This window comes from Electrona antarctica (genome assembly GCF_951216825.1).
Source record: "Electrona antarctica genome assembly, chromosome: 15".
Lineage (NCBI taxonomy): Eukaryota > Metazoa > Chordata > Actinopteri > Myctophiformes > Myctophidae > Electrona > Electrona antarctica.
The window spans coordinates 31,180,141-31,198,206 of record NC_136796.1 but is presented as its reverse complement, the minus strand read 5'-3'; the positions used below and the strand labels follow the sequence as shown (position 1 = coordinate 31,198,206).

At 44.1% G+C, this 18,066-nt stretch overlaps 1 protein-coding gene across 1 annotated transcript in view; it reads left to right on the top strand.

Annotated features, from left to right (window-relative positions):
• The window catches only part of csmd2 (CUB and Sushi multiple domains 2), a gene marked incomplete at its 3' end in the record, with an annotated part of 248,131 nt that overhangs the window by 31,788 nt on the left and 198,277 nt on the right, over nucleotides 1-18,066 (top strand). Inside the window, exons 8-17 of the mRNA XM_079522057.1 lie at nucleotides 1,323-1,517; nucleotides 4,354-4,492; nucleotides 7,390-7,577; nucleotides 8,811-8,999; nucleotides 10,255-10,368; nucleotides 11,230-11,445; nucleotides 13,153-13,341; nucleotides 16,023-16,192; nucleotides 16,523-16,679; nucleotides 17,058-17,249. Coding sequence (XP_079378183.1) covers nucleotides 1,323-1,517; nucleotides 4,354-4,492; nucleotides 7,390-7,577; nucleotides 8,811-8,999; nucleotides 10,255-10,368; nucleotides 11,230-11,445; nucleotides 13,153-13,341; nucleotides 16,023-16,192; nucleotides 16,523-16,679; nucleotides 17,058-17,249 — 1,749 coding nt within the window. The remainder of the gene's footprint in view (nucleotides 1-1,322; nucleotides 1,518-4,353; nucleotides 4,493-7,389; nucleotides 7,578-8,810; nucleotides 9,000-10,254; nucleotides 10,369-11,229; nucleotides 11,446-13,152; nucleotides 13,342-16,022; nucleotides 16,193-16,522; nucleotides 16,680-17,057; nucleotides 17,250-18,066) is intronic.

Sequence of the window (18,066 nt, the reverse complement as noted above, 5' to 3'; positions counted from 1 at the left end):
TACAGTTGGGTGCCACCGATATTGTCCCTTATCATTTGACCCATTTAGGCCTGACCTCAAAATTTAAAAAATCCTTCTAAATCCTCCAGTTTTCTGAAATAAATATTTTCACGATTTTTCAAAAATAGCAGACCTACAAGCTCGTAGCGCGCCACTCGGTGGCGCGCTATGAGCTTGTAGATCTGCTATTTTTCAATAGCTAAATTATAACATGTTTAAAACACCAAAAGGGGTTCCCGCCCAAAATGGGTTAACTGTCCTTTTGCGCAGATCACGCAAACCTCAGCAAAAAGAAAAGGACAATATCGATGGCCTCCAACTGTACATCTCTGCACAGCCTTTTGTTGCTCAGAAGTTTTAGGCAGAGTTTTATATACTTTAGTTGGAGTCTCCCAGGGGTCTATACTAAACCCCCTCCTTTTTCCATCTCTGACTAAATAATATCGGCTATACAAATTGCCAATATAGATTTCTATTTTTCAACAAATGTGCCCCAGAATAGAATGCTTGATAACACTCGCTCCCTGTTACTTTATTGATATTTTTGCAATGTCCGTGTCATCCCAGCTGTGCCATCTGATGTATATGCTCTGCATAATATCTTTCCCTACCTCTATAACTCTCACAACGTGCTGAATCAATATGGCTCACTATAACTGAAACAAATAATGTTTATTGGCAGAAAGCTAACATGCTGGCAGAGGAGTTTTGTCAAGAAAATTGGGTAATTATTTTGAGAATCCCCATGGAAATTTGCACACTTGCGGAGAGAATATGACTTGGAGATTACCTTTTAGTAGAAGTAAATTGCAGGAAATCTGCTTTCATTCCCTATCCTGAGTGTTTCCAGAAAATGTTATAGAGTGGTGATATCTCCTTTCTTCTCTTGTGGTCCTTTGTGGTGTTTCCATGGCATGGCTCTGCAGGAGGCTAGCTGTCTGTAATGTTGTGTTCACACTGGCAGCTACAGTACAAAGACACAGGCTACCATTCCTTTTCAATGGAAGCCATGGAAACATGAGGATGCAAAGATACATCCAATGTTTCTAGCTGCTACAAAAGCTACAAAAAGGTTGAGCCCGGTGATCAACTTCAGATCAACTTACTGTATTGCTGTGTAGCTTTATATCTTTTGTATTTGCTAGTATGAACTCAACAGTGGTTCCCAAACCTTTTTTTTTTAATCTAGAGACCCTTTTTTTGTACACTAATTTTTTTTTTTAATGTTTAAAACACTTTTGATAATAACATATTGTAGGCTATGGGGAAAAATTGACATTTACATGTACCATTAACCCCAAGTTATGCTCTTCTTCCCACAGCATTCCGCCACAATGAGTGTCCAGACCCTGGCGTGCCAGTGAACGGGAAGCGCTTCGGGGAGAGCCTTCAGCTGGGCAGCTCCATCTCATTCCTGTGTGAGGAAGGCTTTGTGAAGACGCACGGCTCTCAGACCATCTCGTGCATCCTTAAAGACGGCAATGTGGTGTGGGACAACGCTGTGCCACGCTGTGAAGGTACAAGCATTGTTCTCAATTAAATTAGCAACTTGGTAGAGGAGCTGCCTGTTTAGACCAGAAAAGGTAAAAGTAAGTAAGCCTTGCCATGAGGCCCATAGGGCAGGAGCCCTCTCTGTTTCTCCTGTTTCTGTAGCGTGAGGTGGCTTGATGTACAAGTACACCCCCTGGACATGACACTAGTAGTATGTCGCAGGGACTTAACCCAATCCAACCCTTGATGCTGAGTGCCAAGCAGGGAGGCACTGCAGGTTCCATTTTCTTTGGTATGACCCGGCCGGGGATCAAACCCCGACCTCCCAGTCCCAGGGCGGACACTGACCACAAGGCCACTGAGCTGGTTTAGAAAATAGTCAAGTCGCTCACGGATGGAACAGGGCTGCTTTTTAGCTTTTTCTGCCTTTATTGATAGTATCAAGTGAAGACGTACAGCAAAGGTCGTTATGAACGGGACTCGAACACGTGACGCGCTGTCAGGCCAAAGCCTATATGTGGCATGCGCCTGGACCACGTGGCCAGCGAGCGCCCAGGTCTGCCAAAATGTCTGAACAAACCTTTTTGTCCCTCTTGGTAATTCTAAATTGCAACAAGAATCAATAAATTAAACAACAAAAGAACAACCGCAATCAAAAGTTGAAAGTCTTTTAAAGCATTTAATATGCCGTAGCAGCAGTGGCTGTTGGCCTTCACCAGCGCATTGAAGGCCAAAAGGACAAAACACGTTGCCTTTTGTGCTGCAGCATTATTAAATGCTTTAGAAGAAATGTCCCACTTGTAGTTCTTTTGATGTTTAGTATTGCTTGTAATCTGAAAGATCAAAGACATTTAGTTGTTAGTTGAGTGAAAATTGAGTGAAAATGTAACAGAATTAATTCTGTTCCACATTGTAGTGATGATAATGATGATAGTTGTCACCAGTTAAAGCTGCGACACCACAACTCTATGTCCTACCCAGGATCTGACCATCGGTCTTATGACGAGAGACCGAAATTTCTACAGCTAATTCGAGAGACAACGCCCACTTGCCCGAGGGAGATATTGCACTTGTGAACTTCCGGCAGTACTACTCATGTATGAATTAAATAAACCGCCACCCGGGAACCAGCAAGAGGACCATTCAATCTGGCTAATCTAAGCTAAAGCTAGGTATTAGTGAGCGAGTTAGTGTGCCCTGCCAGTATCAGAGAATAATGTACTGTAGTAAGACTAGCGCTAGAACCAGTACTCTTAAACCATTCTGGACCGGAACCCCTTTTGGTGTTTTCCATTCGTGCCCCCTCAGGCCGGGAACCCATTTTGGGATTTTCCATTCGTGCCATGCACGGCAGTCTTTGGACCTTCATTAAAACACATGTCGCTCCCACTGTGTGCCGCACCGGCGCCGCGCTCCCCAGAGACCATCTATCATATCCCAGCGTTTGTGGCGTAATGCATTTCATAGATGTCCTTTAGCACGCCGAGTCGGCTGATTAAATCATTCCACTTCAGAGAGAGAAAGAGAGAGGGAGGTGGAGGGTGAGGTGGTTGCACTCTGCCGCTCTCCCTGTGTGTTATGTTTAGGGACGGGCAGTTGAAGGCAATGCTACAGGGAGTGTGTGTATATGAGAGAGAGAGAGAGAGAGAGAGAGAGAGAGAGAGAGAGAGAGGCCAATGTGTAAAGGGTGCCATTTCTTCTTATGCCTTGGATGGCAATTGGATGATTTGAGGCATTTTGTTCCAAAAATGTGTTTTGTTGTGCCACCTGTTGGTGGCACTATAAAAGGCCTATGTGAAAAGGGTGGGATATATTCCTCAGCCTAGTAGGAAAGTCTGTGACAGATTTTACGTAAATTGCACACTGCGTTCATGATTTGAGGCTTTTTGTTCAGAACGGGCCAATCCTGCAAATTTTGAAAGCCAATGTTAGCCAATTAGGATGGAATATGAAATATCAGACGGGTCCGTCTTGAACACATGACTATAGAGATACTGTGTAACGAATTGCGGGATTTTTGGACAGAATCTGGAGGAGTAATATAGAATAATGTGTTTTACAAAAGTCGGCCTCCTGGTGGCGCTATAACAGGCCGTTCTGGACAATTTGGGGCAGAGGTTCATCGTTGGCATCCAGTGTGTGTGCAAAACTTGACAAAACATACTCTCTCCCCATGCCTTCAGCCTGGTGGAGAGTGAGACAAATATATATATATGACACAAGACATACTCTCTCCCCATGCCTTCAGCCTGGTGGAGAGTGAGACAAATATATATATATGACACAAGACATACTCTCTCCCCATGCCTTCAGCCTGGTGGAGAGTGAGACAAATATATATATATGACACAAGACATACTCTCTCCCCATGCCTTCAGCCTGGTGGAGAGTGAGACAAATATATATATATGACACAAGACATGTACATGATATGTGCAATAATGTATGTGATAATGTTGGATGGGGGACACGCACACACACTCATACACTCACCTCCACACTCACATACAAGTAATATATAGGAATTCCCACATGCACACATTTATACACACACACACACACACACACACACACACACACACACACACACAAACAATCGGAAAATGCTCTCGTGAGAAGACGGTTAACCTTGAGTTAGGGCTTGTCCCCGACTCACACTGGATAGAGCGCCCGTTGTGCAGAGGGAATGAGATGGACCCCTACTGATGCATGGATGGACAGACAGACACATTCATGGATGATGTCATGCAGTACATCAGCAGAGACAGACATAACATAATTCAATCTCCCCATCTTCTCTCTCTGTCTCTGTATTCCCCCCTGCTCTCTCTCTCTCTCTCTCTCTCTCTCTCTCTCCCTCAGCTCCATGTGGAGGGGAACTAAAGGCCCCCAGTGGGATCATCCTGTCTCCAGGATGGCCTGAGCTCTACAAGGAGGCTCTCAACTGTGAGTGGGTCATCGAGGCTCCTCCGGGTTATCCCATCAAGATCATCTTTGACAAGTGAGTCATGCACTACTTATACAGCACCGGTTCCCAAACAGCGGGTCGAGACCCGTCTGTGTGGTCACGGACACATTCTTATGGGTCCCTTCACTTTTTGTTTCCCCACATTTTGTTTTTGATTGTGATAAAATGTCAAGACATTTTCAAAAAACATTCCTGAATTACAGTAATACCAAATTAAATGAATCTAAGAAATTCCATAAATTAGAAAACAAATGTAGTGACAATGGCCAATCTACAAGCTCACAACGCAGCATGAAGCGATGCATTGTGTGCTTGTAGATCTACTATTTTCACTAGTTTGGGTCCCGGGCAGACATCTAATCTCTCTTTTGGGTCACGGGCTAAAAGGTTTGGAAACCACTTATACTGCCGTCTGACACTCATTTTGGAAATCTCTCTCACAGGTGTCACTACATGGCCAGCTTATAGGCGGTTACGTTTAGGCATGTCATGTAATTACGGTTAAACGCTGTGCAATGGCACATGGTTCAATTAACCTATACAATTAAACTGTTAGTATTGTTGGATTAGAGTTAGATTTTGGTTTAACTTTAGTTAGGGTTAAGTACTGTTAGTATGGTTGAGTTAATCACATATTTAATTAATTAATGGTATACAGTGAGCACTGCTGTAGCATCTCACACCTTTGATGCATTATGCACATGTATGTCTCTTTGATGCATTATGTACAGTATGTCTCTGATTGGTTCATCTCATGTCTTTGACTCAATGTTTTTTACGCTCGTTCCTACTGGAAATCTCTCTCTCTCTCTCTCTCTCTCTCTCTCTCTCTCTCTCTCTCTGTTGTTCAACTTACTGGATCTAATGCTGTACAGTTGATCTAATCCCCATAAAAAGGAAATCTCATCCCCAAGCAGAACAACATAATGTTTTATGTATTAAGAGCTCATAATTATTTGATCGTTTCATTTGAACCCCCCCCCCCCCCACGGGGCGGCCCCCACATAAATACAAAAAAGTGACACATCGGAATGTGTAAATAAATCCACGCACGCACGCAAGCACGCACGCACGCACGCACGCACGCACACACGCACGCACGCACATTAAACAGCCATTAAAAGCACAGCCCAGCTCCTGAGAAAAGCTGCCTCCTTGTTGCAGAAGGGCTGTCAGGGGGGCCACGGAGACGGAGAGATGTGACGCCGAGCATCAAACGGCACATTAGTGTTTAACGTTCGCCAATGCTTACTGCTCGCGTCTTCACACCTGCCTCGTCAGTCACAGCTGTCTCCGCGACCATGATATAGCCGGCATACCATGAAACATGCATATAACATAAGTGTTTGTTGCCCTTTGATTTTCATGTAGCATCAATAAAACATTGCGCCATCGCACGGTGTCATGGCTTTAGTTCTGAAGGGGGGGTGGAGTGTTTCACACGTCGCTTTGATGATAAAGTGGACCGAACAGTGCGTGCGTGTGCGCGCCCGGACGTTGAATTGACACACTTGCTGCACGCAATGAGGATATTCATGAGCATTGTTGCTTTTATGTAAATTTGACTTTAGATCTATTTAGGTGGTAAGCTATATGAGCCAAATATACGTGCATTTATACGCATAATAGTATACTACACACACACACACACAGGGTCACTCAGGGTGTACATGCCCTGTATACGCATGCAGGCACGCACACACAGAAACACACACAGTGTGCATGCTAATAGCATGTTAATGATCTGAGTCGATGTGCCCCGACACTGCAGCAGTAATTCATAATATATATGGAAAGCCAAGAGGGACCAGTTAATATATTCGGTATTCAAATGCTATAAGGATGATTCCACGCATGACTTCCTGTGTTCTGTTCTTACCGGAGCCACAGATTATAGGGCTCCTATAACTTAAAGCAACACACGCACACACACACGCACACGCACACACTCACACACACACACCGTACCCAAATCTACTACTGGTTTGACAAATTGTGCATTCAGAGATGCCCTTCCTGCACATTACTGTTGACCAAGTGTTTGTGTGTGCTTCTGGCACGCTGTTCGCTCGAGTCTGAGAGTTCTCTCCTCTGACCTCATTAACAACGCGTTTACGCCCAGAAGAGCTGTTGCTGTTGACTGAAGGGGTTTTTGTTTGTTTTGTTTTGTTTATCACACCCGTTCTCCTTCAAACTCTAGCCTAGACACCAGCACACTGCAAAAGGGAGGTTTTTTCAGAAATGCTGCGGGAGGACCGTCGCACACATCAACCACGACAACTTTCATCCAATGTTCAGAGTCACGTAGTTCACACATCATTACATTATCATTTTAATCAGTCAAACAGTAATATAACCTCGTCTGCATGTTTTTTTTTTCACGCATTTGCAACCACATGAGTTTTTTTATGTGCTGTATTTATTGTTGAGCATCTAAGTGGATAATTGGCCTCGGAAATGTGGCATAGGAGTGGGAGTGAACCTTGTATTTCGCCAAACAATAACCAAGTGCAGAGGGGCGTTGCTCCAAATTTGGTGACGTCAATGTTCTCCGCTGTGTTCCATCGGGAAGGGTAGGGGAGGAGGGGTGGCGGTGAGGGGGCGGGCACACAGATCAATGAACCAATAGCATCCACCGGCTGTTTTTGAATCCGCCCCTCCATACAAGTTTTGTGTTGTAATTATTATTATTATTAATGCTGCAATGTCTGAGGAAAAAAACAAATACAAAATAAATATATATATATATATATATATATATATATATATATATATAGTATATACTGTACTCTCCTGTACTCGTGCACAAAAAATGTAACAAAAAAAAACTGCTTGAAACGTGAGTTAGTGAGTTTCCGTGTGGTTGAGGATTTTTGCCGTGCAGTTGACCTGAAACTCCCACTCCCACTCCCCCCTTCCTTCCTTCTCAGATTCAGAACGGAGGTGAACTACGACGTGCTGGAGGTTCGCGACGGTCGCTTCCCCTCCTCCCCGATGATTGGCAGCTACCAGGGCACCCAGGTGCCCCAGTTCCTCATCAGCACCTCCAACTTCATCTTCCTCCTCTTCTCCACCGACAAGAGCCACTCCGACATCGGCTTCCGCATACGCTACGAGAGTGAGTAACGCAATGCTGGCCTGTTGAGAACCGGACCACCAGGGTTGGAATCCATGCCTCTGTTTCTGAGCGGTGCCTAACCGCTCCAATGAACAGCTCTGTGTGTCTGTCCCTATGTGTGTCTGTCACATACCCTAAGTCAACACCTGTGACTACGCACACTCGCAAGTACATACATACAGTACAACGCACGCACGCACACACACACACACACACCTGTGCAGGGTTCGCTGACTGCGCGCAGATAAACATACCATTGTAGGGTAGAAAAACAACAGTTTAGCTAGAGGTGACTGTCTAAATGGCCCATGCTAAGGACCCCCCAAATCATCATAATAGCCTAACGGTATACAGAGAAATGGCTACATACATAAAAAGCTGGTATATTTTTTTGGGTAGCTAATTCAAACAATTTTGATATTATTGCTATAGGGATAATAATAAAATAATAATCTTATGAATTGCATTTCGATTGTTGTTTTTTCCCTCTCTTTTCCAATTGCCCGTGGACACCAATTTGAGTGTGCTGTAACATGCTCAACGTTCACTTTAGTAAATACCCATAAAGGAGTATTCTGCGTGCGGTTATGTATGTGTCTGTGTTTAATTAGCGGCACCTAAACATGACGTGTGAGCATGGTAGGGTTACTACAGTATGTACAGTACTGCCGCTTTACCGCATAATCTGCCATTTCTTTTGTAATTATAGGTGTTCTAATAGGAGAGGCTTCACAGTGAAATGGAGAGCCTGTGGGGATTAATATTAATAGCCATGCGGTAATACTTACACACTAGCACAGTGAGCACTGAGAGAATGTCTGCGCACACATGCATTATATACTTCTACAGAGGAACGTGTGCATAATTTCCTCATAAGAGCATCTTCAGTGAATGCTTCCACTTCAGTGAGAGGAAGCATGTTTGTGTGCAGGTGTGAAGGGTTGATTTATGGAAGTAAAAAAAAAGAAGAAGATATATATATATATATATATATATATATATATATATATATATATATATTGTAACCACTTAAACCATACACTTCTTCTATTATGACAAATAGTGGAGCAAAAAAAAAGCATGTATTTTCCTTTTTTACTTATTTAATTCAGTCTGACCAGAACATATTCCCAGCATAAAACCAATAAAATAATGAACTATCGTCACTGTCAGCTGGCATGTTTAACACTACGCGAGACTATAGTGTTGACGTGGCGTCCGCTTCCTTCACAGCCCTGCAGTTGCAGTCGGACCACTGCGTGGACCCTGGCATCCCCGTGAACGGCCAGCGGCACGGCAACGACTTCTACGTGGGCGCCCTGGTGACGTTCAGCTGCGAGGCGGGGTACACCCTGAGCGACCCCGAGCCGCTGGAGTGTGAACCCAACTTCCAGTGGAGTCGCCCACTTCCCACCTGCGATGGTACGCTCCGACGTAGTGTCCGACCAAGTGAACTAACAGTGGAAACGTCAAAGTTCCTCATAACCATTTAGATGTAATGTTTTGTTTTTTGTTTTTCCCAAGGAGCCCATAACTCTGAGAGTGTACAAATGAAATCAAATGGATCACGTCCATTTGGTTCCATTTGTGCACTCTGTGTTACGGACCTGTAGCGGTTCATTTGGAACTCGCTCAAGGATTATTAGTTGAACTTCAAATGTATTGTCACATCACACGTTTACAGGTGTAAAAGTGTAAAATTATTTTACAAGCTCATAAAATATTAATTTACAACACAATAGTTATAAGAATAGAGAAATAAACAAAGGAAACCGTTAGATAACAGGACATTATCACTAGGTGCATACTCAAGATACGTAACTTGGCAGCAGTCTTCCAACATCTTCAAAAATAGTGAAAATCTGCAGGCTCACAAGTTTGTAGATGGTCTATTTTCAATACCTTTGCTCGTCACTCTCATATGATAAAGCACTGAAGCAGGGCATTAAATATGGACACAATTGGTTTCTGCCCGACAGTACTGACAATATATTAGACTACCTGATGACAAAAAAGCATAATGTCTTCTCCCGAGTCCCCGGTGACCAGCTTTCGACTTCAAATCCATCAACTGTTCTTGTGCACGGCAGCAATCTTACCCTTTTTGGAGTCTTATTTCCACTATAAATGCTTTTATATTTAAAGGCCGTATTGATTCCCCTGCACTCCATAATGATATTGATGATACCCAGCACTACTTTTATGGTTTCTTGAAGGGCACCTCTAGTAAGACATGCATTTTATGGCATTGTAAATGGGAACGACTAGTTTTGCCATCGTTTCAGTAAATTTCATTTGTCTTGTTTCATCCACTTTTCTTTGCCCCCTTTTTTCTTCTTCTGTCACTTCATTTGTCCTCCCATCGTCCTTCTGTCCCCCACCCTTTTCCAAGATACATGTATTTTGGTTTATTTTTGGTGACTTTAAACTCTTTTCTCTCATGATAAACTTGAGTATATGTGATATGATGATAGGCAGTGGTGAAGAAAGTACACAACTCCAGTACTTCAAAAGTTAAAGTAGCGATGGTCAAATAATATCAAATACAAATTTCACTCGAATTAAATGAAATGAAAAGTAAATACTAATAAGTAAGTAATACGAAATAATTCAAAAGTCTTTGTCTATAATGCATCCTAATAAAAACGGACTATCCCTCTCCCCATCTCTCATCCAGCCCTGTGTGGAGGTTACATCCTGGTCACTGGAACCATCCTCTCTCCTGGTTTCCCAGACTTCTACCCACACAACCTCAACTGCACATGGATGATTGAATCCTCGCATGGAAAAGGTGAGTCCAAGTTAATTTGACTTGAATGTCATCTTCTTGCGTGCGACACACCCCTGTCTCAGGTGAGGGTAGTATGTGACCAATATCTACATCAAGGATGGCAAGGCAACATAGTTGGAAAAATAAAAATGTGATGGCATCGTGACTACGAGCTGTGCGGCCTCTCTCCTTTCTCAGTCAAGGCAACATAGTTGGCATAGTTTTAACATGGTTTATTCCCAAGTGTTATACAGTGCAGAATAAGCGGCATTAACAAAATGAGACCAATAATCTGAAAAATAGAAAATATATTCAAACAAATATTCACATCAAATATACATAAATATAAATTAAATCAATTTTAAATCAACCATATATTATAAAGTAACTAAGAATTATTATAAATCAAGCATTTTTATATAAAGTATAAAATGCATTTTAACCATGGTTACAAAATGATAATCAAAACATCCCCTCCTCAGAGATTGACAAGTTATCGCGCAGATAAACCTACCTACCTAGTACCTAGTAGCATACAGCATAATGTAATTGACTGTCATTTCTCTCAGCTATATACTCAATGGGCCCTCCCACCTGACGGACCAAATGAAAGGGGGTCAACATGATCCACAACATGTCACATTGGCTCAGAATTGGCACAAAAATACATTTACACACATTTCACTTCTATTAGGCTTGTAGATCTTTCCTTTATGAAGTCTTTTGCTTTGTATCCCTCTGTGACACAAACAAATCTCCCTGTCCACAGTTGGTTTGGCCCAAATTGGCCCAATTAGTGTTCAGCTGTGCTTACACCTATTTAAAGTCATAGAACCCATTGTGAATGTTTGATGGATGAGCAGATATCTCTCCTCCATACAGGCGTCCAGTTTACCTTCCACACCTTCCACCTGGAGAGCCCACACGACCACCTGCTGGTGACGGAGAACGGCAGCTTCTCTCAGCCGCTGTGGAGGCTGACCGGCTCCACACTGCCCCCGCCGCTCAGCGCAGGACTGTTTGGGAATTACACCGCTCAGATCCGCTTTCTGTCCGACTTCTCGGTCTCCTATGAAGGATTCAACATCACCTTCTCCGGTAAGGGTGGCCATTTTTAGAATCATGAAACTGGCGGGAAGAAAAGAAAGACGTTTATTAGAGAAAGATACCTGAGCAGATGCCGTTTTAATCATTTTTAATGTGATTGACTTAATTTCCATAAATAACAAGGGCACAGGCAAATGGCTCCCCCTCCGAACGCACACCCACACCAGTGGTGAAAATTAACTATTTACATGAACTGAACTACTCTACTTAAGTACAATTTTGAGGTATTTGACTTTACTGGAGCATTTCCGATTTTGCGTGTGACACACACACACACATGTGCACGCACACACACACACACACACACACACACACACACACACACACTGATGGCCATTTTAATGTAGCTGTCCTCGTTAAGTGTGTCTTCAGGAAATATTTAATGACATTCACCTCGGATGATGTGAGATTAACATTGGGGAGATTGAAGAAGAAACTTCAAATGAACCAATTTGGCAGAAGGAGCGAGGGCATTCTCCCGCACCTGCAATCGGACGCGGTGCTGCCGGGGGGAGGGGCGTCACCTGCCGGGGAAGGTGGGGGAATTATGACACTCCACCGCCGCTCCGTTCCGCGGCAGTATCGCTCCGTTCCGCGGCCGCAACTGCCGATAAAATCGTTTCCGGTTAAATCACTCGTGTCTTCCCCAGTTCCCTGTGAGGTTAGGGTTCGGGGTATAGGGAGGGTCTGCGGTATTGGGTTTGGGGTATAGGGTGTAGAACTGCTGCCGTCGGTGCTGGAAAATGCACTCGCTCTCTCTCCAATTCGGGCTGAAATATAGATAGCACCATACCTGGTAAGGGCTGTCACGATCATAAACGTAATAATTAGATTTATTTTCACACAAATAATTGTGATTAACGATTTAAGAAGGTGCCGAAATGTAAAAAAAAAAGAAATAGGCAATCTGCTATTTCCGCTATTCTTGGTAAATGTTTGAAAATGCATGAGCATTTTTCAACATGTACAGTACAACGACTATGCAAATTCATTGTGATTCTATTATATAAAGTAATTGTGATTGGGCAATTATGTAATTGCAGGCCTAAACCTGGTGAGAGCCACTGTTTGCAGAACAGCGTGTAACAGTTCAAGATTCAACATTCAATATAATTTGTCACTGACTAATATTGGTAGTACAAGCAGGGACTGGTCCCGCGTGAGTGGATAAGTGGATAGGTGCAGTAACTAGGCAGCTGTTCAACAATGGTTTGGATGAGAGCGCCTTGCGCTTTCAGCGGGGAATAAGAAACCATATAATACTTTGGTAGCCTCGCGTTGCGATACTAATATACCACTGCGCTGCACTGCGTGCCTCGGGGCATATGCATATGCATTAGGGGCGGATGAAGTCTAATACTTTGGTGGATGGACACACGGCCCTACTGTCAGAGGAAGAGAAACTACAAAGTATGACAATGTTATTATATTATACAGGAAGTATGAAAATCATGGTTTTTCTACGTGCTTTGAAATAAAGTCAAGTGACTCAAATAATTTCTTTCAAAAGATTTTTTATACATTTGGAAAATGGGACATTCTGCATAATAGTACTTTTGGTACTACATTTTGATGCCACAACCAGTACTTTTGTACTTTCACTCAAGTGCATTTTGAATGAATGGACTTTTACTTGTAAACGTCATACGCTATATCTATATAGCAGTATTGATTTACTACTTTTTCCCACCACTGCAGAGTACGACCTGGAGCCGTGCGACGACCCGGGCATCCCCCAGTACAGCACCAGGAAGGGCCTGCTGTATGGCGTCGGGGACGGCCTCACGTTCTCCTGCTTCCCGGGCTACCGTCTGGAGGGGCCGCTGCGCGTGGTGTGTCTGGGCGGCAGGAGGCGGGTGTGGAGCTCCCCTCTGCCAAGGTGTGTGGGTAGGTGGTCACATGCTTTTAATTTTTTCGGCTTTAGTAACCCCCCAAACCCCATCCCCCTTTCCTTCCATCCCCGCCGCCTCATATACGGAAACTCTCCTCATCATTGTGTCTCCGCACCCACATACAGTACATATACTGTACAGTGCACGCATGCTAGGGCTTTCACTTCTAGTGATTTGTATTAGTTTACTAGTTTAATAGTCGACTAGTCGACTAGTTGTTTAACTAGGCCTACCTAGTGAAAAAACGAAAAAAAACATTTCTTTTAAATAATGATTGTGCATTTAAAAACTGTGTACATTGGTGACTATAACTATAATGTAGCTGATCTTGAGGCCTACAAAAACGGCCCATAACTAAAGAACCAATGATCACGGTTACAAAAATGTATTTTCCGGCTGAAAGAAAAGATGATTGTCCGCCACTCCACACAGTACGAGCTTGTCACTAAATAATACGTATATTAAATCCATTGGAACACCGATTCTGTTTTCTGTTCTCCCATCCGCTGAAATGTAACAGTTTTGAACATATACCAGGTTTCCACCCGACAGTGACAGTACACTCACACCCTCCTCATATCCTGCTCGCTTCACGTCCATATAGAGTCCGTCCCAGAGTGGTTGACCTTGAGCAACGCGTCTCACTCTCTGCCCGCACCCTCACCCTCCTTGTCTGCTCATGATCTAGCCACGCTACATTGGTTTATTTGCTCACGGCTATGGGGGTGGGGAGAGGTTTGGAGGGAGGGGGGAGGGTAGATCAGAGAGAGCCTTTCTGACTTTGCCCAAAGTCAAGGGCAAGAGAGGAGGGGTTGTTTTAAAACGAAAGATGGCTTAAAGGAAATGAAATATGTTCTACTTCGATCGATTCACTTTCCCCGGGCGAGACTCAGGCGGGCGGGGGAACGATGTGTCCAGAAGTCGTAGATTTTGATCTGTGTGCTAATTTTATGACGCGTGGACTCGTAAGGGCTGCATTAGGGTATTGGTGTGAAGACGGAGTGTTTACGGTATGACAATGGTTGACCTTCATGCTTGTCCTCCTCTGTGAAGTATAGGTTTTTAACACAGTCTAACATTATCAGCGTGTCTGAGTCAGCATGGAAAAAAAGATTATCTTTGTTTATTTCTTTATTTTCTTCATACAAAGCTTGTTTATTGTCAGTGAATTCCGAAGTTAACAAGTAATTGACTATACTTTGAACAATATAATACAATATAATTACAGTATACTTCAAACTGGATGAATCAACAATGTACATAAAACATATTGAGTTGTAGCTACTTTTGTGATACAAAATAATAACATTATTTTTTAACGCTCTTACTTGGTTTGTATGTGACCTGCAATTATTTTAAAATGTAGGTTTTGTCGGTGGAGCTCGCCAGTGGGGATAGTTCCTCGGGCAGAGGTTAGGGAGGGATGTTGTTGTGTTAGCACTGAACAATGCTCACGCTTGCACTAACACTAAAACAAAGGTCAAACATACATGTGCTGATGGCTGTCTGACGAACGCATTGCCTTCAGGTGTGCCTTCACAGCAGTCAGGGGTCAAGGGCTGGTCAAAGGGATTTCTCTTAGAGTAGAGAGTTTACTTTTTAGTGTCCAGACACACACACGCACGCACGCACGCACACATCAGTCACACTGTGTTCCTTATATGCAGACAAGAAGTATGTTGCTTACATTCTTTGTTTTTGTGTTCAAAAGTTTATAGATGTGCGGAAAGTAGGTCAAGCAATTTCAGAACCGAAATACATTTATTTCTCAGAGGCTGCTTTCTTCTTCTTCTTCTTCTTCTTCTTCTCAGCTTTATGGAATACGGCTGTTTTTTTTAAGTTGCTCAGTCTATTTGGCCTCCAGATAAATTCAAATCTTCCTCGGTTGACAGCGACGATACATTTTGTTACTGCGTTAGTCTCTCTCTCTCTCTCCCTCTCTCTCTCCCTCTCTCTCTCTCTCTCTCCCTCCCTCTCTCTCTCTCTCTCTCTCTCTCTCTCTCTCTCTCCCTCTCTCTCTCCTCTCTCTCTCTCTCTCTCTCTCTCTCTCTCTCTCTCTCTCTCCTCTCTCTCTCTCTCTCTCTCTCTCTCTCTCTCTCTCTCTCTCTCTCTCTCTCTCTCTCTCTCTCTCTCCGTGCAGCTGTTGTCGGGAACTGTGCTTTTTCTGTGGCTTATATTCAAACTTCATTTTTCATCCCCATCTGACGTTCCCATCATCAGTCCCCATCATCACCCTTCATACGCTTCATGAAAGCGCAAGTTAAAATTCTAGACATATTTGGGTTCCAATCCCCCTCCCTCCCTCCCCCTCTTCTTGCTGTTTTTCTAATGCGCTAATGCAAATAGAGTTGAAATGACAGCTAATCTTATTCAGAGTGTGGTGTAATTAGTGCAGACAGTCGCAGTGGCGGCGGTGTCTTAATGCAGTCTGCATTGGTCACATTTCAGCCCATATTATCGCCTCCTCATCCACCTCAGCATGCGAGTGTGAATATATCCACTTTTGATGTTGGATTCAAGCATATAGCGATTGACATGTTCTCTTCTCTCTCCATCACCCGGCCCCCCTATGCCCTCTCTCTCTCTCTCTCTCTCTCTCTCTCTCTCTCTCTCTCTCTCTCTCTCTCTCTCTCTCTCTCTCTCTCTCTCTCTCTCTCTCTCTCTCTCTCTCTCTAGCCGAGTGTGGCTCGTCCGTGACTGGCATGCAAGGGGTTCTGCTCTCGCCCAACTACCCTGGTTACTACGGCAACAACCACGAGTGCATCTACTCCATCCAGACGCAGCCTGGCAAAGGCATCCAGCTCCGTGCACGAGACTTCAGGCTAGAAGAGGACGACATGCTGAAGGTAAAACGTGTGTGTGTGTGTGTGTGTGTGTGTGTGTGTGTGTGTGTGTGTGTGTGTGTGTGTGTGTGTGTGTGTGTGCGTGTGCGTGCGCACACGCAACTCTGAGCATTCAGAGTTAGTTCCAACCACGAGGCCACTTGGGACATATTTTCCTTAAATAGGTTCAAACAACACTACAGTTTGTGTTGGGTTTGTACTATAGTAGACGTATGATCTGTCTAGCTCTTTTTCTAAACCATTCTTCTCTGGTTGTCTATCTCTCTCTCTCTCTCCGTCTCACTCTCTGTCTCTCTCTCTCTCTCTCGGTTCCCCTCATGTGTTGCTGTGCAGGTGTTTGACGGCAGCAGCAGCCAGGCCCGTCTCCTGGGAGCGTTCACAGGCAGTGAGATGCTGGACAGCATCCTCAACACCACATCCAGCTCCATGTGGCTGGAGTTCATCAGCAACGCAGACAACACCAGCAAGGGCTTTGAGCTGCACTTCAACAGTGAGTGGCCACACATTGCGCACGCACACGCACACACACACACACACACACACATAATCGAAACCCACTAGGCCACTTTGACCCTGCAGGTGACAACAAAGCCCTGCGGAATAGCCCTGTGCAGACTCTGAGCAGGGCCCAGTGTTGCGATGTTCATGTTGAATAGATGCTCCGGTAGCCTGGAAGCTATACCCATCTCTCAGAGTATTTTTTCTCTCTCTCTTTTTGCCAATATGCAATCACTCTGACCTCTTTTTTTCATGATTCTTCTTCTCTCCTTTTATCTGCCCTTGTAGCTTTGTTTTCATTCCTGCCCTTCATCCCTCACCTATTGATCGTATTTCCTCCCCCCCCCTCCTCCTTCCTGTCCTCCGGCAGGTTTTGAGCTGGTGAAGTGCGAGGACCCGGGGGTCCCTCAGTTCGGCTACAAGCGGGAGGACAAGGGTCATTTCGCGGGGAGCACCGTATCGTACAGCTGTGACCCCGGCTACACCCTGAGGGGCCCTGAGGTGCTGACGTGTCTGAGGGGCGAGCGCAGGGTCTGGGACAGCCCCCTGCCTCTCTGTATGGGTAAGTCTTCGAGCGCAGCAGTCCTTTGACCGTGTGGTTTTGACCCTATAACCCTTGAACAGTCAACAGTGGTTATGGTAAAATAAAGAGTTGGAATTGCCAATAGCTCTTTGCTTTAAGGCGCGTCACGCGTGACATATAGCATTACCGCTACGTTGGATTATGTTGCATTCCAATAGAGCAGTGGGCGTGGTTTTCTGGACCCACTGAAAAATCGGCCATTCATTTTTTCCCATAGAGATTTACAAAATTATTTATATCAATTATTTTAAGCCTAGAATCCAGCCATCCAGGATCCTGGTGAATCATGACCATAAAACATGTGATTAAAATTGAATAATTTATTATATGATATACTACATTCAATAAATACCCTTTGTATAGCGGTTTTCATTTAAGATACGCTCCATATATGGCGACCTCTTCTCGCCCCCAGGCGTCTTACTGGTAATTATGTCAAACTGAGACATGTCATGCTAAGTCATGTCACCACGCTACATTATGTCACACGATACATAACGGTAGGTTATGTTGTGGTATATTAGTTACGTTGCGCTACATTGTGTTAATCTATGTTATGTCACTGCATGCCCTCCTGTCTTATCTGATCTGCCTCATGCATTTCATCAATAGCAAATGTAGTGGTTGGTGAACTGCTGAACTAAACCACATGCAGCTGAGCAAGGGGGACTACACAACCTAGTTTCTAGAATCTGTCAAAGTGTGTAAACTGTGGACAATGTGAGTGAGCAAGAACACTTGGCCTGGCCCGGGCCCGAACAGGTCCAAGAAGCTGTGTGGGTTCCTTGTTTTCTTT